This window comes from Erythrolamprus reginae, chromosome 3, assembly GCF_031021105.1.
Source record: "Erythrolamprus reginae isolate rEryReg1 chromosome 3, rEryReg1.hap1, whole genome shotgun sequence".
Classification (NCBI taxonomy): domain Eukaryota; kingdom Metazoa; phylum Chordata; class Lepidosauria; order Squamata; family Dipsadidae; genus Erythrolamprus; species Erythrolamprus reginae.
In genome coordinates this window covers 230,396,434-230,419,302 of record NC_091952.1, presented here as the reverse complement: position 1 = coordinate 230,419,302, position 22,869 = coordinate 230,396,434, and the positions used below count along the sequence as shown (strand labels likewise).

At 41.0% G+C, this 22,869-nt stretch overlaps 1 protein-coding gene across 5 annotated transcripts in view; it reads left to right on the top strand.

Annotated features, from left to right (window-relative positions):
- Window positions 1-22,869, top strand: part of UBR5 (ubiquitin protein ligase E3 component n-recognin 5) — a 106,945-nt gene that overhangs the window by 68,571 nt on the left and 15,505 nt on the right. For all 5 annotated transcript variants that reach the window (XM_070748159.1, XM_070748158.1, XM_070748155.1 and 2 more), the window contains 15 exons: window positions 1,206-1,445; window positions 3,012-3,135; window positions 3,982-4,093; window positions 4,616-4,747; window positions 5,466-5,723; window positions 7,571-7,839; window positions 9,124-9,335; window positions 10,238-10,468; window positions 12,076-12,149; window positions 13,262-13,434; window positions 15,705-15,818; window positions 17,152-17,369; window positions 18,334-18,454; window positions 18,540-18,638; window positions 21,370-21,613. In XM_070748159.1, coding sequence (XP_070604260.1) covers window positions 1,206-1,445; window positions 3,012-3,135; window positions 3,982-4,093; window positions 4,616-4,747; window positions 5,466-5,723; window positions 7,571-7,839; window positions 9,124-9,335; window positions 10,238-10,468; window positions 12,076-12,149; window positions 13,262-13,434; window positions 15,705-15,818; window positions 17,152-17,369; window positions 18,334-18,454; window positions 18,540-18,638; window positions 21,370-21,613 — 2,621 coding nt within the window. The remainder of the gene's footprint in view (window positions 1-1,205; window positions 1,446-3,011; window positions 3,136-3,981; window positions 4,094-4,615; window positions 4,748-5,465; window positions 5,724-7,570; window positions 7,840-9,123; window positions 9,336-10,237; window positions 10,469-12,075; window positions 12,150-13,261; window positions 13,435-15,704; window positions 15,819-17,151; window positions 17,370-18,333; window positions 18,455-18,539; window positions 18,639-21,369; window positions 21,614-22,869) is intronic.

Genomic DNA, 22,869 nt, shown 5'->3' with positions numbered 1-22,869 from the left:
TTCAGTTTAGTATGAAAGAACATACTGCATTTTGTAAATAAATGTCCCCTTCATATGGAAAACTTGTGACTCATTCGCTTTTGTCCAAATGGGAACAATTAAGAAAATATAATAATCATTTCCTTTGGCTTTAAGCTGTCTACTTGAACAGATGTTTTGGTTGTAGAAATTAGATGGAAATGTAGCTTATTATGCCTGTGATCATTACTATTTTAAAAGACAGTGCATTGAAGTGTTTATTGGTGGAAATAATTTGGCATCATGTCTAGTGACATACGTTGCCACATGGTTTCTACTTTTATTTATTTGTTTGTTTATTGTTTAAACAGTATAGTGGTGCTTTTATATCTGTCAGATCTGTGAGTACATGCATTGGAGAAACACTCTTCTTAACAAGATCTGAAAAAACTGCTCCATAGGGTTGAAATAAGACAGGAAGACATATTTTATTTAAATATTTTGCTATTCTTATTGGTTTTCATTTTGCATGGCGTTTACATAGTCTAATTCCTGGGAACAAGTTTACTGTTGAAGAAAAACAGACAAGGGTAATTAGGTAAAGAATAAGGAATTATTTTATTTCTGTAGTGCTAGATTTATCTACGAACAAAATAACAATTTTGCAAAATATGTCAAAGGTGGATTTTGCAAGAGTTTGAAAGATGACAGCAAGATAATGATATGCTGGCATATTGGATAAAGCAAGGGAGCAATTAAGGGTTGTTGTGCAAAAGAATCATGGATTTGGAGGAGTAAAAGACATAATTGAGTGATCTATCAAGATACAGCAGTGCAGAGATGGAGCAAAGTCATAAAGAGATTTAAATAAGAATGAGGAATTATACTGGACTAAGCAGGAAGCCAGAATTTAAGAATGAAGGTTTATTTAATTAGAACAAGAGAAGTGACTAATTTGGGAAACAGAAAGCTAGATACTAATTAATTCTGGAAAATGTGAGAACAATTCAGGAGTTCTGAGACCTAAACAAGACTTTGACACATTTTTTCTTCAAAAGGATTTTTTTTTGCAGCATTGTGGGAGGAGATACAGCTTGACCATGGACTGAATATAAGGAGAAATTGCTGTCATTACTTGGGTAGCAAAAGCATTAAATAAGAATAGTCTTGATTTATATGTCTTTTATAATTTGGTCCCTTTGGAATTAATAGATTCCTTCATTTTCCCTTTCTCAACTCTTTTCCAGCAACTTTATTCCGCAGCCGATTGGAAAATGTAAGCGTGTATTCCAAGCTTTATTACCTTATGCTGTAGAGGAATTATGCAATGTAGCAGAGTCTCTCATTATCCCAGTTAGGATGGGTATTGCACGTCCAACAGCACCTTTTACATTGGCAAGCACAAGTATAGATGCCATGCAAGGCAGTGAAGAGCTGTTCTCTGTAGAACCTCTTCCTCCACGGCCATCTTCTGACCAGTCCAGCAGGTAATGTCCAGCACGTAGCTTATTATGATTACATTCTTCTAAATGCAATGCCGTATGCTCTTTGTCAGGTTGTCTTTGGTGCAGGTGAGTTCGACAAGTAACAAATGACACCCCCCCCCAAACACCACCACCCACGTATAAACGCATACGAACAAACAGTAAAAGACCAGGTTCACAAGTGCGATATAAATAAAAAGAATCCAAAAAGATCAGTTTCTATATATTTTAGAAGGACAGCATTGTCGAGGATCCCACAAGTAATCCTCAACTTTTGACCTGTCACTTAGTGACTGCTTGAAATTACGATGGGCTTCCCTGGGGTGCCTAAGACTCCGTTCCAATGCACCCGGACCACATGAACAAGGGCCACTCGGCAGTTGGCACAGATTTATGGCTGTTCACAGCCTCCTGCAGTCATGTACCTGCATTTTACAAGCTGACATTTTCATACAATTTTGGGAAAAACTGGCCCATAGAGAACCATTGGTTTGCTTAATGACTGCTACAAAGAAAGAAACCCAGGCTGTGGTTGTTGCTGTCTGCTTGCGCTGCTTCCTTAGCTCCAAAACCGGATCCTAAAATGCTTTTCAGAACTTGCCTGGTAGAAATAGCCAGCAGCCAACCTAATTGACCCCTTGATACTCTTCCAAGCTCCTTTGAGGTTCATTTCACCAAGATTCTTCATCCCGAGATCCAGTGCTTGGAAAAGTACCCCACATTTTCTTCTCTATTTGTTCTTTTTCATTGTCTTTTGAGAAAGAAGAACATGGCTTTGTTTTCCCACAGCCCGAGTGTGCAAAGAAGGAAAAACCAAAGTACAGCATTTTTTGTTCTGTTTCCTTGTTCCTTTTTGGAAAGGAGGACCAAACAGAAGTATGCAATTTGCGTGACATGTTTAACATATGCTGGGATGCTCAACTTCCATCCCAGGACAGGGGGACAGTCCTTCAGTTCTAGTTCTCTTATTGTTGCTTCACAATGAGAGCATTGGGAGGAGGACTTGGCAGGCACTAGTTTTTGGAAATAGAGGGGCATAATCAAATTGAACATAACTGGAACCCTGTCAGATTATCAAAAATAATTTGCAACTATTGTCACCATCAGAGTTGCTCACAGTCCCCAATCCAGTTTGAGAACCAGTTAATTTTTGTAATCTAAACAGAAGAAACATCTTCTTTGGAGATTGAATTATTATATTGCTCTTTGATTTGGATGACTCCGACTTTCTAGCCTCTGAACTCTCTGGCCTTTGCTAAGGCACTGAAGACCTGGGGTTTCCCCTGGACATAAGAGTGAAGGTGTGGGGCGAGGCCCTCTTGTTTTTTATTAGAAGTTTGCTAAGTGACTCCAACAGTGCTTGGTTGATTTTAATTTTCTAAAATGCGTTTTCTAGTTTGTTAACTCCCCAGAGTTTGGGCTGATGTACAAAACCAGTTATGTAACAAAAATAATCATAGAAAATCTTCTCTCTATTGATCTGTTTCATTTTTTATATCAAATTTATTTTTATGAATATTGCTTTATGTTTGTACTTTTAAAAGGCTTTCTTCTTCCTTCTCTTTTCAGTTCCAGTCAGTCGCAGTCCTCCTATATCATTAGGAATCCACAGCAAAGACGGATCAGTCAGTCTCAGCCAGTTCGTGGCAGAGATGAAGAACAAGATGATATTGTGTCAGCAGATGTGGAAGAGGTTATTATTGTAATTGTTTTCAATACACAATGTTATATCCATTTCAAAATAAATACTGGTTTAGAATAATGTGAATTTTGTTGGCATGCGCACTTTTGCCTGTAAAGTTAGAACTCTGCTTAAAATACTAGAAGCACTGTCATGTTGACTTCCAAGTATCCTGGACTCTGAAAATAACAGTATGACCCATTGTGTGTATTTCATTTCTCTTTGCTTTGGGGGATTCCGTTTGGCAGTTCTTGAACATAATGAAAAGCACATGGTACCTCTACCTAAGAATGCCTCTACTTACAAACTTTTCTAGATAAGAACCAGGTGTTCAAGATTTTTTTGACTCTTCTCAAGAACCATTTTCCACATACAAACCCGAGCCTCCGAAACTGTAACTGGGAAAGGCAGGGAGAAGCCTTCATGGGGCCTCTCTAGGAATCTCCTGGAGGAAACAGGGCCGGAAAAGGCGGGGAGAAGCCTCCGTGGGGCCTTTCTAGGAATCTCCTGGGAGGAAACAGGCCTCCACCCTCCCTGTGGTTTCCCCAGTCACACACATTATTTCCTTTTTCATTGATTCCTATGGGAAAAATTGCTTCTTCTTGCAAACTTTTTTACTTAAGAACCTGGTCACGGAATGAATTAAGTTCGTAAGTAGAGGTACCACTGTATTCTGGACTCTGAAAATAACAGTATGACCTATTGCGTGTATTTCATTTTTCTTTGCTTTGGGGGATTCTGTTTGGCAGTTCTTGAACATAATGAAAAGCACATGCATAAAATATCCATAAAGGTCAGATTTATATATACAGTAAGGTCATAATACGTGTGACTTGATGTAATGCACTTTCATGCCAGGTTGAAGTGGTTGAAGGAGTTGCAGGTGAAGAAGATCACCATGATGAACAAGAAGAACACGGTGAGGAAAATGCAGAAGCAGAAGGCCAGCACGATGAACATGATGAAGATGGTACGCTTTATCTCTGCTTTCGATTGAGACTAGGCATAGATATGGCCTTGTTCATGGATACAAAAAGAATGCCATAACCTCATTGACGTTTACTTTCTAGAAAGTCTGAGTTAAAGTGCAGCATAAATTATCCTTGCATTAGTGCTATTATAAATTAATAAGAACTGACCTTTCATATTGATTTCAGTTCTTCTATAAAATATTGCAGAATGTATATCTTTTATTTTAACACAATAAAGTCCATTTGCCACAAAAGTGGTACAAATAATAATGTAACTTATATATCTATCAAAGGATCATATTTACTATATAGCACATCTCCAGCCTGTTCAGCTAGGGTTAAGAGAATTACTTTCTGTTATAAACAGGAACATGGTGGAAGAAATATACAGCTTTCCAGTGCAATGGTAAATAGTGGGTGTGATTTAAAATAGTTTAAAGAAACAAACAAACCTGAATTATTTTGTAATCTAAAATGTAGTGCTAAAACAGTTGCATACATTTCATTACACTTACCATTAGGAAGCGATATGGAGTTGGATTTACTGGCGGCGGCAGAAACTGAGAGTGACAGTGAGAGTAACCATAGCAACCAAGATAATGCTAGTGGGCGCAGAAGTGTTGTCACCGCAGCTACGGCAGGATCAGAAGCAGGTAACGTGCTTTGTGTCAGCTTCATTTTCTTGGGGGGAAAATTGGGATAAGAGTTTCTTTAAATTTGAGAGATTGTTTGAAAAGTGGAGAGATATTTTGTTTGCATATTATCTTAGGGTAAATATATGCCCCAAAGACTCTGAACAAGAGAGTTGCTTTAAATTAGATTGTTTTGAAAAGTGGAATGATGTTTTGTCTGCATATTATCTAGGGTAAAATGACGCCCTGAAGACTCTGAATTAAAGAGTTGCTTTAAAAAGTTAGATGGTTTCAAAAGTGGAGAGAGATTTTGTCTGCATATTATCTTGGATGTAAAGATGCTCTGATGCCTCTTGTATATTCCTTATGCTAGAAAATTGAATATAAATGTAAAAATAATATGGTACAGTATGCAAAAATAGAGTTGTGTCTATTGTTATGATGTTAAAATAAGACTTTATTATACATGCTGGAAACTGGGATTTACAGTTTTCCGAAAAAGGTAAATCTAATTGAAGCATATGAGACTAGGCTAGTTGAAATCAGGGTGGGCAGTGGTCATTCTCCTGATATTAGACTGTAACTGCAATACTCACTAAGGCTAGTGGGATTGAGGTTCAGTTGTTCAATTGAGTTACTTGTCTTTGCTTTAAAGAGACATTAAATTGCCCTTAGAAGATGTGCTCCTTCGTAAAAATGTATGAAACGATCAACTTTTCGTCATATGCCTTTTTCACAGGAGCTAGTAGTGTGCCAGCTTTTTTTTCTGAGGATGACTCGCAATCAAATGATACCAGCGATTCCGACAGCAGCAGCAGTCAGAGCGATGATATAGAGCAAGAAACCTTTATGCTGGATGAGCCTCTGGAACGAACAACCAGTAGCTCTCATGCCAATGGTGCAGCCCAGGCCCCCCGCTCCATGCAGTGGGCTGTACGCAACACCCAGAATCAGAGAACCACTAGCACCGCACCATCTAGTACCTCTGCTCCAGCAGGTATTTCAAAAGTGTTTTTCCCCCTTTAAATTTCTAGCCTGACAATTTCTGATTCACTAAGTTTTGTTGTTCTTCTTAATGTAGATCAGTGATGGTGAACCTATGGCACGGGTGCCACAGGTGGCACGCGGAACCATATCTGTTGGCACGCGAGCTGTTGTCCTAGCTCAGCTCTAACGTGCATGTGTGTGCTGGCCAGCTGATTTTTGACTCACACAGAGGCTCTGGGAGGGCATTTTTGGCTTCCAGAGAGCCTCTGGGGACAGGAGAAGCTGTTTTTGCACTCCCCAGGCATTGAATTATGGGTGTGGGCACTCACGCATGCACGATAGTGTGCTCCCATGCTCTTTTGGTACCCAAGGAATAAAAGGTTCACCATCAATGATGTACAGTGATCCCCCGTTTATTGCGTCCCCAACCATTGCGAACAGGGTACTTCGCTATTTTTCAACCCGGAAGTCAAAATACCATCTACGCATGCGTGCCCGTGGGCACGCATGCGTAGATGGCAACCGGGAGATCAGCTGCTGGGCGGCTTCCCTGAGTCTTCCCCCTCTTGCTGGCGTCAGCGAGGAGTTTCCCCACCGCCCACGCAAACTCCTCGCTGCCGCCCGCCCTTCGCCCGGCCACGCCGTTCATTCTCGCCGCACGGGCCTGTCCACGCTGTCTCTCGGCGCTTTCGAGCTGAGTCCGGGAGCGAGTTCGCTCCCGGACTCAGCACGAAAGCGCCGAGAGACAGCGCCAAGGAACGGGCCTGTCCACGCTGTCTCTCGGCGCTTTCCAGCTGAGTCGGGGAGCGAGTTCGCTCCCGGACTCAGCACGAAAGCGCCGAGAGGCAGCGCCAAGGAACGGGCCTGTCCACGCTGTCTCTCAGCGCTTTCCAGCTGAGTGGGGAGCGAGTTCGCTCCCGGACTCAGCACGAAAGCGCCGAGAGACAGCGCCAAGGAACGGGCCTGTCCACGCTGTCTCTCGGCGCTTTCCAGCTGAGTCGGGGAGCGAGTTCGCTCCCGGACTCAGCACGAAAGCGCCGAGAGACAGCGCCAAGGAACGGGCCTGTCCACGCTGTCTCTCGGCGCTTTCCAGCTGAGTCGGGGAGCGAGTTCGCTCCCGGACTCAGCACGAAAGCGCCGAGAGACAGCGCCAAGGAACGGGCCTGTCCACGCTGTCTCTCGGCGCTTTCCAGCTGAGTGGGGAGCGAGTTCGCTCCCGGACTCAGCACGAAAGCGCCGAGAGACAGCGCCAAGGAACGGGCCTGTCCACGCTGTCTCTCGGCGCTTTCCAGCTGAGTCGGGGAGCGAGTTCGCTCCCGGACTCAGCACGAAAGCGCCGAGAGACAGCGCCAAGGAACGGGCCTGTCCACGCTGTCTCTCGGCGCTTTCCAGCTGAGTGGGGAGCGAGTTCGCTCCCGGACTCAGCTCGAAAGCGCCGAGAGACAGCGCCCCCCGGACCCCCAACCCGGGTTTGGGGGGCTGCTAGGAAGCCCCCCATGCCGGCGGCAAACAGCCGCGCCGCCCCCAATCTTCGGCTCCTCGCTAGCGCTGTGGGAGTAAAAACACCATTGCACATGCGCAGATGGTGTTTTTACTTCCGCATCGCTACTTCGCGAAAACCCGCTCGTTGCGGGGGCTCCTGGAACGGAACCCTCGCAACGAGCGGGGGATCACTGTAGATGCAAAGTTTTACATGGTGTGACCCTGCAGAATTGTCTTTTTGCCTGTCGTGGTGGCTTTTGTTGTTTAAACGCCATTTACAAGCAGGACAAGATGGTTCTGCTTTGGTATAAATACTTGGGGTTTGCTTCTGTCTATTTCTTCTTCCCAGAATGTCTTTGTTCTCTCTCCCTTTAGCTAGTTCAGCAGGCTTAATTTATATTGATCCATCCAACCTGCGTCGGAGTGGAACCATCAGTACCAGTGCAGCCGCCGCAGCCGCAGCTCTTGAGGCGAGCAATGCTAGCAGCTACCTAACATCCGCAAGCAGTTTGGCAAGGGCGTACAGTATTGTGATACGGCAAATATCAGATCTCATGGGACTAATTCCCAAATACAATCATTTGGTGTACTCCCAGATCCCAGCTGCAGTTAAGCTGACATACCAAGATGCTGTGAATTTACAGGTACAATGCACTGTGCTTTCTAGCTATATATTCTTTTTATAGAAAATAAAAATCTGCCCTTTTCTCATTCCAACTCATAACTCATTTCCTCTCAATAAATAGTTACTCATGTAGTCCGAATTCATTTTCTTGCCTATTATTACTAGTTCGTCCAGATGCTCTCAAGCTCTACCAAAATAGGTTGGATCTACATGCGGCACAGAATGAGGAAAATGAAAGGCAGGCTGATATAAATAATTACAGGATTCCATGGTCTGCATTTGTGAAGAGGAAAATACACATGCTGATAGAGAGACTATTGGGCAGCCTGTTAAAGATGCTACTCATTATTAACAAGGGACATTCCTTTTACCTTCCCTTCCTCTATTTCTTCTTTTCTTTCTCCTTCCTACATTCTTCCCTCCCTCCCTCCCTTCAGTCCTTCCTCTCTTACTCTCCCCTTTCATAAGTTTCCTTGCTCCCTTCCTCTGTTCCTGTCCCTTCCCCCTTTCTTTCTTTCTTTCTTTCTTTCTTTCTTTCTTTCTTTCTTTCTTTCTTTCTTTCTTTCTTTCTTTCTTTCTTTCTTTCTTTCTTTCTTTCAGATGATTAGGCTACTGTGTACATATGTAAATTTAAAAGTTTAAGAAAGTTTACAAGTTAAGTGAAAGAAACTTCATTATTCATTTATATGTACATGTACATTTCTTCATTAAAAACATGTCTTTTTGCATAATTTAGACTAACTTTGTGAGTTTTTTGAGGGCTGGAACCAATTAAAATTATTTACATTAATTCCTATGGGGAAAAGTCGTTCGAGATAAGAGCTGCTCGACTTAAGAGCGCAGGTCCGGAACGAATTAAACTTGTATCTCGAGGTACCACTGTAGTTTAGTTTAGAATGATTGAATAACAAAGAATGCTAGATAAACATTTCCAGCCATTGTTCTTCTTTTGCTACTATGCACACACTGATGCATTTCAAAGGGTAAAATCCTAGCCAGGAGGCTTACACTTGTGTGTGCCTAGGGTGCAAGAGGGGAATTGAAAACCTGGCATGGATTTCAGACTGGTTCTGTGGTCCAGATTTAAATTGCAGTTAGAGATTCCTTATGCTTCTTTCCAATTTCTGGTTTCTTGGTTGGTCAAAAACATGATAAATGTCTTCTTGTGAATCAGGAAGTTATTAAAAGGGAAAAATGAATAGCGATCCAGTGCTTCCAGAAATGTAAAAAGAAATATTATTAGGAAAATTATCATCTATCAATTATCTGTATTATAACAAGTGGGCAATAACATTGTTTTTAGAATTATGTTGAAGACAAACTGATTCCCACTTGGAATTGGATGGTGAGCATTATGGACTCCACTGAAGCTCAGCTACGTTATGGATCTGCACTTGCTTCTGCTGGAGATCCAGGCCATCCAAACCATCCTCTTCACGCATCACAGAACTCAACCCGGAGAGAGAGGATGACAGCACGTGAAGAAGCTAGCCTAAGGACTTTGGAGGGTAGACGGTATGTTAATAATTGTATATGTACCATATTTTTTGGAGTATAAGACGCATCAGAGTATAAATTTTACTTTTTGGGGAGGAAAATAGAGAAAAGAATCTGCTTACCAGGTATTCATCTGGCTAGTGTCCTTAGTCTGGTCAGCTTCAGCACATTATTTTATCCCCTGGTTAAGGGCTTAAAAAGTCCTTTATTCTGAGACAGTAACAGTGAAAGAGCTTCCAAGCCAGTAAGAGCTGGGTCAACATTAGTCCCTGGAAAGAAACAGAGCAAGTAGAGCAATGGAAAAAACTCTGCAAAGACTTAGGGCTTGGAAAACATTCTTCTTCACAGAGAGTAACAATGAAAGAGCTAGCAAGCCAGTAAGAGCTGGGGACATTTTTTAGCAGCTGGTTAGGGCTGGAAAGAAACATCTGGAGCAAGTAAAGCAATGAAAAAACAACCCTACAAAGACAGGGTTTCGAAAACATTCTTCTTCTCAGGGAGTAACAATGAAAGAGCTAGCAAGCCAGTAAGAGCTGGGGACATTTTTTAGCAGCTGGTTAGGGCTGGAAAGAAACATCTGGAGCAAGTAAAGCAATGAAAAAACAACCCTACAAAGACAGGGTTTCGAAAACATTCTTCTTCTCAGGGAGTAACAATGAAAGAGCTTGCAAGCCGGTAAGAACTGGGAACATCAATAGCACCTGGTTAGGGCTGGAAAGAAACTTCTTCGGAGCAAGTTAGTGTGATTGAAAAAATTCTATATGCCAAAAAATTCAGAGCAGCAATTTGTATTCGGACACATAACTTTTATTTATAGTATGGTCATATTTATGCCAATTAAGTGATAATATCTTGGACCTAACCATGATTTTTTGAAAAATCAGCAATTGTTGAATGTACAATACTTCTTATAATTGCAGGCGTGCTACACTGCTCAGTGCTCGGCAGGGGATGATGTCCGCAAGGGGAGATTTCTTGAATTACGCCCTCTCCTTGATGCGTTCCCACAATGATGAGCATTCTGATGTTCTCCCAGTCTTGGATGTCTGCTCACTGAAACATGTAGCCTATGTCTTTCAAGCTCTCATTTATTGGATTAAAGCAATGAACCAACAAACAACTTTGGATACACCTCAGCTGGAACGGAAGAGGTAGAAACCAGATCAATAATAGACAACTAGCTAGTTCAGTAGCAAGTTGCATTTCTTCATCTATCTTTCCGTAAGATTAAATATGTCTTTTAGAATACATCAAGATTTTTTACCATATAAGATTTTTATTTTTCTTCGCCATAAAGTAAAACAATATATAGTTATAAACACAACAACAATGCTTAACATCAATCATACAGTGATACCTTGTCTTACGACTACACCCGTCTGGGATTTCCCATTCGTTTCCCGACCCGCTGAGATTCCCCGCCTCCCAACTGCCAGCTGAAGCGCCTGGGATTTTTCCCTGTTTTTCCAGTGGCTGGCCAAGATGTCCCCCTTCCTCTTCCTTCTGGCCGGAGGCAGGCGAAGCGCCGGGGGGGCAGGGTGTCAGGCCAGCCCTCCTGCCTCCCCCAGCCGAAAATACAAAGGCGGGGCGCCGTTGTTGCCGCCACCGGCGTGAGCCTCCCATTGTTCCACGCCACTTCGCCCTGCCTGTCATCCTGGCTCAAGCGGGCAGCGGCAGACCGCCTTTGTGTTTTCAGCTAGGGGGCAGAGCAGGAGGAACTTCCTGATGCCCTCCTCCCAGCGCTTCACCCAGGACGACAGGCAGGGCGAAGCTGCGTGGAGCAAAGAGAGGCTAAAACCGCCGGTGGCTTCATCTTCCCAATGCTCCATGCCGCTTTGCCCTGCCTGTCATCCTGGCTCAAGCGGGTGGTGGCAGACCGACTTTGTGTTTTCGGCTGGAGGGGGGAGCAGGAGGACCTTCCTGACTCCCTCCCTCCAGTGCTTTGCCCAGGATGACAGACGGCGACGCAGCGTGGAGCAAAGGGAGGCACAAGCCCCGCTGGCCATGGACCTCAGTTGTGTTTTCGGCTGGGGGGGAGCAGGAGTACCTTCCTGACTCCCCCCAGCGCTTTACCCAGGATGACATGTACGGCGAAGGGGCGGGGAGGACCAGGAGGCTCAAGCCTCCTTCGGCGGTGGTGGCCCGGCTTCCGGGTTTCTGAGTTTTGGGCTTGCACGCATTAATCGCTTTTCCATTGATTCCTGTGGGAAACAATGTTTTGTCTTACAAACTTTTCACCTTATGAACCTCCTCCCGGAACTGATTAAGTTTGTAAGACAAGGTATCACTGTATAAACTTCTTTTCTTATTACTCCCTCAATGGAGGCTCTTATCTCTCCTCATCTAAAAAATTCCTATTAATTTTATACAACATTATCAATTCTTAAAGATCTAAATAAACATTATTCTCCATCTTACTACAAAAGGTTACATTACATCAATGCAAAGAATAATAAAATCTATCTAAATTTTAATATATCATGTAGCTTATCAAAAATTCTCTCTATATCTTTAGTATTTTAGTAATTGTACCATTTTTAAATCATTTATACATAGTTTTTAAATTTGAAAGTAGAATACTTCCTGGAATTCTTAGGTTACAGTTGCAATCTACGTTTTAATAACTGGCTAATCATAGCTATGAAATACTGATTTGGGAGTTTATTGTTCTAAGTTGCTACAAGAGAGATCTGATAAAGCTTGCTGAGTTTTACTCTTGGATAGCTAAAATTAAATCTTTTTTCTTTTCTTTTTTTAGGACTCGAGAGCTTTTGGAACTTGGCCTGGACAATGAGGATTCTGAACATGAAAATGATGATGATACGAATCAAAGTTAGTATTAATATGGTTTGGGGAGAAAATAAAATGAATGGAGACTTAATTATGCCTCACATGCCTTAAGGATTTGTTTTGAGGCTTAAGAATCTTATTATTAAAATTAATACATTATTTTTCAGAAACGAATAAAATAAAATACATTAAAAATTGTTTTTGAAAATTAACTATTCCATTTAGCGTAGTAGAATTACAGTTCAAGAATAAAAGCAGTCATCTCATAATTTATTGTCATTTTTACATAAGTATTGACATATTAATGTAGTGAAGCAAATTGCATTGCTTCACTAAAGGAAAAACACTTTTTAGTGGGAAAAAAGGATATTAAATATTTCTATATGGGATGTTTGTGCAAATATAGACTGACACATTATCATTTAGGAACCATAGGTAATTTCTAGCTGTCTGGTTTTAAAGTTGTAATGGATTATTGTCTCCTACATCCTCATTTACTTGGATTTTTTTTCCTTTTGGAGAGAATAATATTAATATGCATGGATGAGCATCTTACTATGCTCTTTGACTATCTCTCTGTCAAAAAAATTTTTTTTTGCAGAGCATGATGGCTATAACTTTAGGCTTAAGCTCTGCTTGTTCATGCAGAGTGTTTCTTCACTTAAAATTCAGGAAATTTGAATTTTTGGTGGATTAAGCCAGAACTTTGGAAATTCAATTTCCTAGACTCCAATGTTTATAGTTTTTTCTGTATTCTAAGGTCTTCCTATGTGATCAACATTCATATTTTTAATTTGAGACTCTCACCTTTTAGAATTTGAAGAACTCAGTTGAGTATCAGTTAGAAGTAATAATATGCTAGAAAAATAATATCAGTTTGTCACTTGAGAGATACGTGTTCAGTGTGAAAAGAAATAAGATCTTGATAGTTGTTCTTGCTGGTGATGCTGTTCTGTGTTCAAACCACCCTTCGTGTTTGAAAAAGGGAAGGAAATTATCTCAAAGAAATGTATGCCTAACAGAACATGGTAAAGAAACGCAAAAAAAAAGAGGACTTTTTATCAGAATAGTAATGATTGATGATTACAAAATTAGCTGTTTCCGAGTATTTCAAAATTGAATTGAATTCCTTCCATCACGTTTCCGCTCTCTAGGTACTACACTTAATGACAAGGATGAGGACTCCCTTCCAGCTGAAACAGGCCAAAATCATCCATTCTTCCGGCGATCAGATTCTATGACATTCTTGGGCTGTATTCCACCCAATCCTTTTGAAGTTCCTCTAGCGGAAGCGATCCCTCTGGCAGACCAGCCTCACCTGTTACAGGTCAGCTTGAACAAGAACATTTATTTGGTGTGTGTACTGCTGTTCTGGCTTTTTCAGGCTGAGAGATCAGAAGCATATTGGGTGATGTAAAATGACACCCCCATCCCCCAAAGTAGAGATCTGTCATTTCACTAGTACTTTCGTTGAAAAATGGAACTTCATTCTGGTATACAGTAGAACCCCGACTTACGAGACTAACTGGTTCCGGAAGGAGGCTCGTAAGTCGGAACGCTCGTATGACGAAACATTGTTTCCCATAAGAAACAATGTAAAGTCAATTAATCCGTGCAACAACAAAAAAAACCGCTGCCGCCGAACGCGGAAGTTAGCGTTCGGCTTCAGGAGACAGCTGCGAAGCGGCGCGCGTGTTTTAAAACGTGGCAGCCGGCCTGGGGGGCTCGGGGGGAAGCCCCCGAACCCCCCAGGCCGGCTGCCACGTTTTAAAACACCCGCGCCGCTTCGCAGCTGTCTCCTGAAGCCGAACGCGGAAGTTAGCGTTCGGCTTCAGGAGACAGCTGCGAAGCGGCGCGCGTGTTTTAAAAGGTTGCAGCCGGCCTGGGGGGCTTGCCAGCACCCCCCGAGCCCCCCAGGCTGGCTGCAACCTTTTAAAACACGCGGGATATGAGCGCCAAGGAGCTGTCTCCTGAAGCCGAACGCGGAAGTTAGCGTTCGGCTTCAGGAGACAGCTCCTTGGCGCTCGTATCCCGAATGTGAGCTCGGGAGGCGAACAAAAATGTCGCTCCCCTCCCAGCTCTTATCTCGAGTAGCTCGTAAGTAGAGCTGCTCGTATGTCGAGGTTCCACTGTACTTAACAGAAGTAGAAATCAAGTATACACAAGATACTGGCTTTATCCTCCAGGCAGTTAGACAATGACGTGAATGGTGGAGATTGATCATTTTTCCTTGTATCTGGGCTTTGTGATCCGTGTCTCGCCTGAGGATAAATTCAACAAATAATGTTCAGTTTCAGAGCTAATACATCTTGTTTAATACACATTGGTTAATACCTGGGGGGACCCAACCGCCTTGTAACTGGTTATCTTTGAAGATAATTCAGCTATGGTGGTATGATTAAAGGAGAGTGGTGGTGGGGAATATCATAAGAGAATCCCATTACAACTCAAATGATACAGGATTGGGCAAACCAATGTGGAGTATCTCCCAGAATGAATTTTATTGAGTTGGGTGTTCCATCGCCCATTATTCTCCTACTTTCTAGAAAGCATGCAGATTGGATATACAATTGCAGTTTGGATAGGGAAATTGCAGATTGGATATAACTGCAATTGTATATTTCATTTTAATTTATCCTTAATGTGGATTCTGATTTAATAATAATAATTTAATAATTAATAATAATATATAAATTTATTAGATTTGTATGCGGCCCCTCTCCGAGGACTCAAAACGCCTCACAACAAGCAAAAACATCATATATAAATCCAATATTAAAACAGTTTTAAAAACCCTTATTAAAAAACAATCATACAACCCGAGCAAACCATACATAAAACAAAACAGCTAAGGGTATATTAATTTCCCCATGCCTGGCGACATAGGTAGGTTTTCAAGAGTTTATGAAAGGCAGGGAGGTTGGAGGCAATCCTAATCTCCGGGAGGAGTTGATTCCAGAGGGCCAGGGCCGCCACAGAGAAGGCTCTTCCCCTGGTCCTGCCAGACAGCATTGTTTTGTCGATGGGGCCCGGAGAAGGCCAACTCTGTGGGACCTAATCGGTCGCTGGGATTTGTGCAGCAGCAGGCGGTTCCGGAGGTATTCTGGTCCGATGCCATGTAGGGCTTTATAGGTCATAACCAACACTTTGAATTGTGACCGGAAACTGATCGGCAGTCAGTGCAGGCTGCGGAGTGCTGACGAAGCATGGGCATATCTGGGAAAGCCCATGATTGCTCTCGCAGCCACATTCTGCATGATCAGAAGTTTCCGAACACTTTTCAAAGGTAGCCCCATGTAGAGACCGTTGCAGTAATCGAATCTTGAGGTGATGAGGGCATGAGTGACTGTGAGCAGTGACTCCCTGTCCAAATAGGCCGCAACTGGTGCACCAGGTGAACCTGGGCAAATGCCCTTTCAAGATTTATGGCTCAAACACACGGAAGGACACATAACAAATAGTATAGGAGAAATATTTAATAGAAATAAGATAGATGTGTCAGTACCACCACCTCACCTTGTGGTTAAATGATCAGTGTGTTATATTTATCTCAGTGTTAGTACTAATATTGTTATTAATGGATAAATTGTTTTTCAGCCAAATGCTAGAAAAGAAGATTTGTTTGGTCGGCCAAGTCAAGGCCTTTATTCATCATCTGCCAATAGTGGGAAGTGTTTGTTAGAAGTGACCATGGATAGAAACTGTCTTGAGGTATGAATTTGTTAACGTGGATTATATAATTTGTATAGCCTTTCCCCCTTTCCGCTCCTCTTTTTCTTCTTGCTGTTGCTATTCTGTTGGAAGAATCAGTGCAGTAGTGTCCATGCTTTCCTCTGTTCTCCACTCTCGGTAAATCTCCTGCCCTTGTGAGACCCATACCTTGGCTTAGAAAATTAGAAGACAATTCTCTTTCTTCTTTAAAATTCCTATTCTATAGCAGGTGTTAAAGAGGAGTGTTGTTTTTAACCTTGTCGATTTTGATTCCTTTTTAAAAATAATTTTATTTAAGATTATAATTGAATAGTAAAAACTAATAGAGAGTAAAAGAAAGAAAAGGAAAAAAGGTAAAGGAAAAAATTAAAGAACGGAAAGAGAGAGAAAGATAAGTAAGAATATAGTAAAAAGAAAAAATATATATAGGAGTGACTTCCAACCTTCATCACGAGTTAAACAATTTTAGTACATTTCCTCTAAATTTACAACCTATGACCGCTTCATTTCATGTCCTAACTCTTTATTTGTTAAAAAATCTATAAAGCATCATCATTTGAGTCCTGGTATCATAAAAAATCTATTAAGATTTGCCAGAAATATTTAACTTTTAACTTGGATCAAACAACTATTCCTTGTTGAGCCAAATGAGTCTAATAACTTTAAATTTAGTTAATAAGCAATTTCTGAGCAGAAATTAGAAGCGATGCAAACAGGAGGGTAATTAATGTATAAATAGTGCAAATTAAGATACTGGTCCATGTACTATTAAATAGAAATGTATAACTGTGTGTATTTTGTTAAGAATTAAGGCTTACATATGGATGTATTGTGATGAAAAACAATAAAAACTTTATTTTTAAAAAATTGTGGCTGTTACAGATTTCTGGGACAGTGCCACTGACATATATTTACATTAGGCAACTGATATATTTACATTGCGGTGTTCTGAAGTGACACGGTTGCCAGATATGATCTTTACAACAAGCTTTTGGTTGCTGGCTAGCAAAGTCAATGTGGAGATCATTAGTAAATCCAAAGTTGTTGCAGAACATTGCACTTAACAAACACTGCCAGTTGTGTTGAAGTGACTCAACCAAACTGGGCAAGGTTATCGACACTTCATTTTAAGATTGCGTCACTTAATGATGGAATTGTTGGTCCCAATTGTGGTTAGAACATGAGGACCTTAGGCAACTGAAATATCTATCCCACAGATTTCTTTGGATTTTTAGCAATCTTAAGTTGGATTTTTCAGAACCATATTGAGGACTATGTCCTGAAAGTGTATGACCATTATTTGAAAAAGCCTTTTAATATCCTTTTCATTTAGGTTCTTCCAACCAAAATGTCCTATGCAGCCAATTTAAAAAATGTGATGAGCATGCAGTATCGGCAGAAGAAAGAAGAGGAACAAAATGTGCCATCAGAAGAATCAGAAGGTTCAAAGCCTGGGCCATCAGCACACGATCTTGCAGCCCAACTGAAAAGCAGTTTGCTGGCAGAGATTGGGCTAACTGAAAGTGAAGGACCTCCTCTAACATCCTTCAGGTAGCATTGTTTAAAGACGGTGTAAAGATGTAACTTTCAAAGAGATTACGGAAGTTCCGCCCCGGGTCTACAGAGAGGGGCGGCATACAAATCTAATAAATTGAATTGAATTGAATTCTCTGGCTGGAGTAATTTTGGGAGTTGAAGTCTGAGTTAGATGGCAAAAAGAGAGAGAAAGAGCAAATGACATCTACTCCTCCTGGTTGTCCCTGTGCAGCCCAGTGTGTAGTTTCAGGATGATAATACAGCCTTCTCTCTGTGCCTGTTGGGGAGTTCTAGATCCTACTCTCTTTCCAATGTAGAGGAAAGGTCTGCATCTTCTTGCAGAAACACAGCACAGTCTGGGCTTGGGAGAAATTGAAATAGATAAGCTGAAGTGAGGCATTTCTAAGAGCAAAATAGACTTACCCCAGCATCAGAGAATTCAAAACTTATGGCAGAGAAAGAAAAAACAAGTATGAGGACAGAGGAATCTTGAGATTCTGAAAATCACAGGTTACATATGCATATTGTTTATCTGTATGGAGTATGAAAAGGAAGGCGGAGGAGAAGAAACATGCTTTATTATTAGATGCCAACAGATAATCATCAATATAAAACAGGCTCCCTGCCCAGTTTGTTCTCTTTCCTGTCTACATGATTAAATGGTTTTCTTCCTTTTTTAATAATAATGCTAAGCACACAACTAATGGGCTTTGGAAGCAAAAGTTAAAAGAATGTTTGAATTTTCAGTACTCTCCACAGTTTCGGTTTGATTTGGCAAGCAATTTTGAATTGCAGCTTAGTTTGGGTGGCAGGAATAGTAATCTCCTGAATATTATTCCTTTTCTTGCTTATTTTAAAACATACCTTGATCTGACTTGTAGGATAAATGTTTCATTTATCGTGCTAGAATGGCAAGAATTTTGGGGGTATATAAAAGCGATTGCCTTCTTCATTTGTTGCTTGTATTTTTGTTTCACAGGCCACAGTGTAGCTTCATGGGAATGGTCATTTCTCATGATATGCTGCTTGGACGTTGGCGTCTTTCTCTAGAGTTATTTGGGAGAGTATTCATGGAAGATGTAGGAGCAGAACCTGGATCGGTATGTTTTTGTTTTGTCAATCGAAGGGCCACTTGGTTGTATTGGGGGATTTTTCTTCTATTAATGCATACAATTATCTTTGTAGATCTTGACTGAATTAGGTGGTTTTGAAGTGAAGGAATCAAAATTCCGCAGAGAAATGGAAAAGCTGAGAAATCAGCAGTCTAGGGATTTAACATTAGAGGTAATGAAATTGATATTTTTTGTTTTAGTTTGATTTAAAAGATGGCATGTAGTGGAATATCCTGTTTTTCATTTCAGCATTTAGGGTATAGAATTGATCTAACCATCCAAAATTGTTTCAGAGAAAGTGACAGAATAGATTTCAGAATAGGTAGACTCTAGAGAAGTAAAAGAAATCTACCAGATTTCTCTGTGAGTTAATAAGCAAGATCCACCATAATGGATTCAGTGATATTATGGAAAGTGGTACTGAATGGAATCCACAAACATCTGGGTGGTTTTTTTAAAAAGTAAGTACTCTGCATATACACACACATAGTCAGCATTAAAACAAGTTAGCCAAAGAAAAATGTTAGAAAAAGAATTGGGGTGGGGGCGGGGGCGGGGGGGTGGGTGTTCTGTTGGGCTCTCTGGTAGACTCCTCCCGAAAATTCACAGGTACAGATTTCAGACACACACACACACGTTTGAAAATTCAAAACAATGTTCTTTATAATGAAAATTCATTTAAACTAAGCCCTCTTTTTGTATAGCAAAGAGCACTAGTCTCCAAACAAACTGATAATTTGTACAAATCCCTTATCAGTTCTGTGATACTTAGCTTGCAGCTGTGAGGCAATTCACAGTCCTTCTTATTTCACAAAGTGAAACACACTTTGCTCTGGATTAGTTTCAAAGCGGGGGAAAATCGGCACACAAAAAGTCAAAGTCAGCAAAGCAGGCACAGAACACAAGGATCAGATAATCCTCTACAATGGCCAAACCCACAGGCTGCTCTTTATAGCAGCCTCACTAATTACCACAGCCCCACCCAACCACAGGTAGCCTCATTTTCTTTGATAATAATCTCTCAGTTGTTGTTGCCTATGCATCGCTCTCCGCATGCGTGGCTGTATCATTAACTCTTGTTCTGAATCCAAGGAGGAGCTAGATAATTGATCTCCTTCTGAGCTGTCTGCCACACTCTCCTCCCTGTCACTCATGTCTTCTTGGTCAGAGGAGCCTTCATCAGCAGATTCCACGTGGGGGGGGGGAACAGGCTTGCAGCATGTGGATGTCTCCCCAACATCCACAGTCCTTGGGGCAGGAGCTGGGGCAGAGCTAACCATAACAGGAGGGAGAGATTTGTTCCACAAACTATACATGTATACAAAAGTTCTGTATGTTTTCAGAAAACATTACCAATAAAACATGTAAAATTATAAATTTTTAAATAAAAACTTGTTAGAGTAAAATACTGTTCTATATTAAAAGACAATAAAACAGTTATCCAGCCATCAGAAATATAGCTCAAAGTCAGTTTAAGTCAGTGAGATGATATATTGTTGATTGTAATGCTATTGAGTCTGCATGAATTCTGGGTTTGTAGGATTGGTAGGTGTCTGTATTTTTCACAGTACTAAAAATTGGTTAGGATGCTAATTAAATTAGAAACTCTGAGGAAGGTGGACAATGAATAAAACAAATCAGCACAAACCTTTCAAGCCGTATTTTGCATTTCACTAAGAAATTCCAGTCAGCAATATTAAAACATCTTTAAGCTACTATCAGGAAACCCAAGATTAGCTAAGTTGCTAGGTGGTATAATAGCCAGATTTGGCCAAACCTTTTAAAACAAGGATGTTACCATCAAGAAGTCCATTTCTCCCATTTCTATATAATACAGAGTGAGAAGCAAAGGATAGTTTACTTGGCCAGCTATTGAACCATGTATATATAGAGAGAATTGTTGTCTTGAATATCAAAACCCCAACTTGTGTAGAGCTTTAAATATCATTGCTAACACCTTGGAATGGACCAGTATCTTATTGGAAATCGGAACAGTTTAGATAAAATTGGTATAATGTGGTTCATGTATGGTATTCTCTATAGTAGTTGAGCCACTTCTGTTCTGTGCTACTTCTAGATTCCAGAACTGCTGAGAATAGAGAGTCAGTTTGATCTAGTGGTTAAGATAGTAGGCTAGAAAGTGGGAGATTCTTGGGTACTAGTCCTTCCTTAGTCATGAAAACTGCTGGATGACCTGGGACTAGTCATTCTTTCACCTTACAGGGTTGTTGTGGGAAAAAGAGGAGGGAAGTGTGTTGGATATATGAGTTATTTGTAAAAATTATAAAGGCAGGATAGAAATAAATTAAAAAATATATAACTGATTCTCGGCTATAGATTTTGGAAGGACCAAGCAAACCATAAAGTTCAAACTAGATGTACATAGTAAATCAGAGTAATTTAATCAATAAATGACAGTCTCAGTTGAGAATATAAGTTGGATGGATTTGGGAAATGGAGTTTTTATTATATTTCCTTCATTGATTTTGCTAAATGGTATCTCGGAAGATCCTAAGCTAGGGAAATTTGTGCTTCAGCCTTAATAGCATAGATTTCTAATATTTTAAAATGTAATTTTTTAAGAGGGTGATATTTATTATTACACTACACGACTTTTTATATTAAGGGAAAACACTGAAACAGTACTAATGATAGTTTTAATATAATTTTGAATCGGATACCACCTTAGTGATCTAACTAATTTCCTCTGATTCTTTTACTGAAACAGCTCATGGACAACTCGTCATTCTTACTACAGTCATATCAACTTTCTGAATAATTGGTTAAATACTGCTGCTAAGAGATATTATTGGGCACACTTTGAGAGGGAGTGTAGCTATATAACACTAGTGTTTTCTTCCTTTCTTCAGAGGTTTAAGCTCTTATTCTGATATGTCTGCTAGGTTGATCGGGATAGAGACCTTCTGATTCAGCAAACAATGAGGCAGCTCAACAGTCACTTTGGTCGAAGATGTATTACCAGTCCAATGGCTGTCCACAGGGTAAAGGTTACATTTAAGGATGAACCAGGAGAAGGCAGTGGTGTGGCACGAAGCTTTTATACTGCTATTGCACAAGCCTTTTTGTCGAATGAGAAACTGCCAAATCTAGATTGTATTCAAAATGCCAACAAGGGAACACATACAAGTAGGTATCCCAAAGAATATGTTTTGTATGCTATTTAAATTGTACACATTTGGCAAAGAGAAGGTCAAACAAAAGGTTATGCTGTAGTCTAGTAATGTGTTTTTATCTATCTATCTATCTATCTATCTATCTATCTATCTATCTATCTATCTATCTATCTATCTATCTATCTATCTATCTATCATCTATCTATTCGATTTTTATGCCACCCTTCTCCTTAGACTCAGGGCGGCTTACAACATGTTAGCAATAGCAATTTTTAACAGAGCCAGCCTATTGCCCCCACAATCCGGGTCCTCATTTTACCCTCCTCGGAAGGATGGAAGGCTGAGTCAACCTTGAGCCGGTGATGAGATTTGAATTGCTGACCTACAGATCTACAGTCAGCTTCAGTGGCCTGCAGTACAGCACTCTACCTGCTGCGCCACCCCGGTCACATTAAGGGTCTAAATTGTGCAATTTTGTTCCACGCCCTTGATACAATTGTCCTATGTGCACAAAAACACCCCAAAATCCTACTTGTAGTTATAGAAGAAAATTACTAGATAGGGAAAGTAGGAAAAAATTGACAGAATTGACCGGGACTCAATGCTCACAGTCACTCATGCCCTCATCACCTCGCGGTTCGACTACTGTAATGCTCTCTACATGGGGCTACCTCTGAAGAGTGTTCGGAAACTTCAGATCGTGCAGAATGCAGCTGCGAGAGCAATCATGGGCTTCCCTAGGTATGCCCATGTTACACCAACACTCCGCAGTCTGCATTGGTTGCTGATCAGTTTCCGGTCATAATTCAAAGTGTTGGTTATGACCTATAAAGTCCTTCATGGCATCGGACCAGAATATCTCTGGGACCGCCTTCTGACGCACGAATCCCAGCGACCAGTTAGGTCCCACAGAGTTTATTTATTTAAGTTGGCCTTCTCGACGAAACAATGTCATCTGGTGGGACCCAGGGGAAGAGCCTTCTCTGTGGCGGCACCGACCCTCTGGAATCAACTCCCCCTGGAGATTAGGACTGCCCCCACCCTCCTTGCCTTTCGCAAACTCCTCAAAACTCACCTTTGTCTTCAGGCATGGGGTAATTGATTCTCCTGGGCTGCTTCCGCTTTACATATGGTCTGTATGAGATGAATGATTGTTTTTATATTAAGGGTTTTAAATTGTTTTAGTATTGGATTTGTATTGTTTTTGTTGTGAGGCCGCTCCGAGTCCTCGGAGAGGGGCGGCATACAAATAAATAAATAAATAAATAA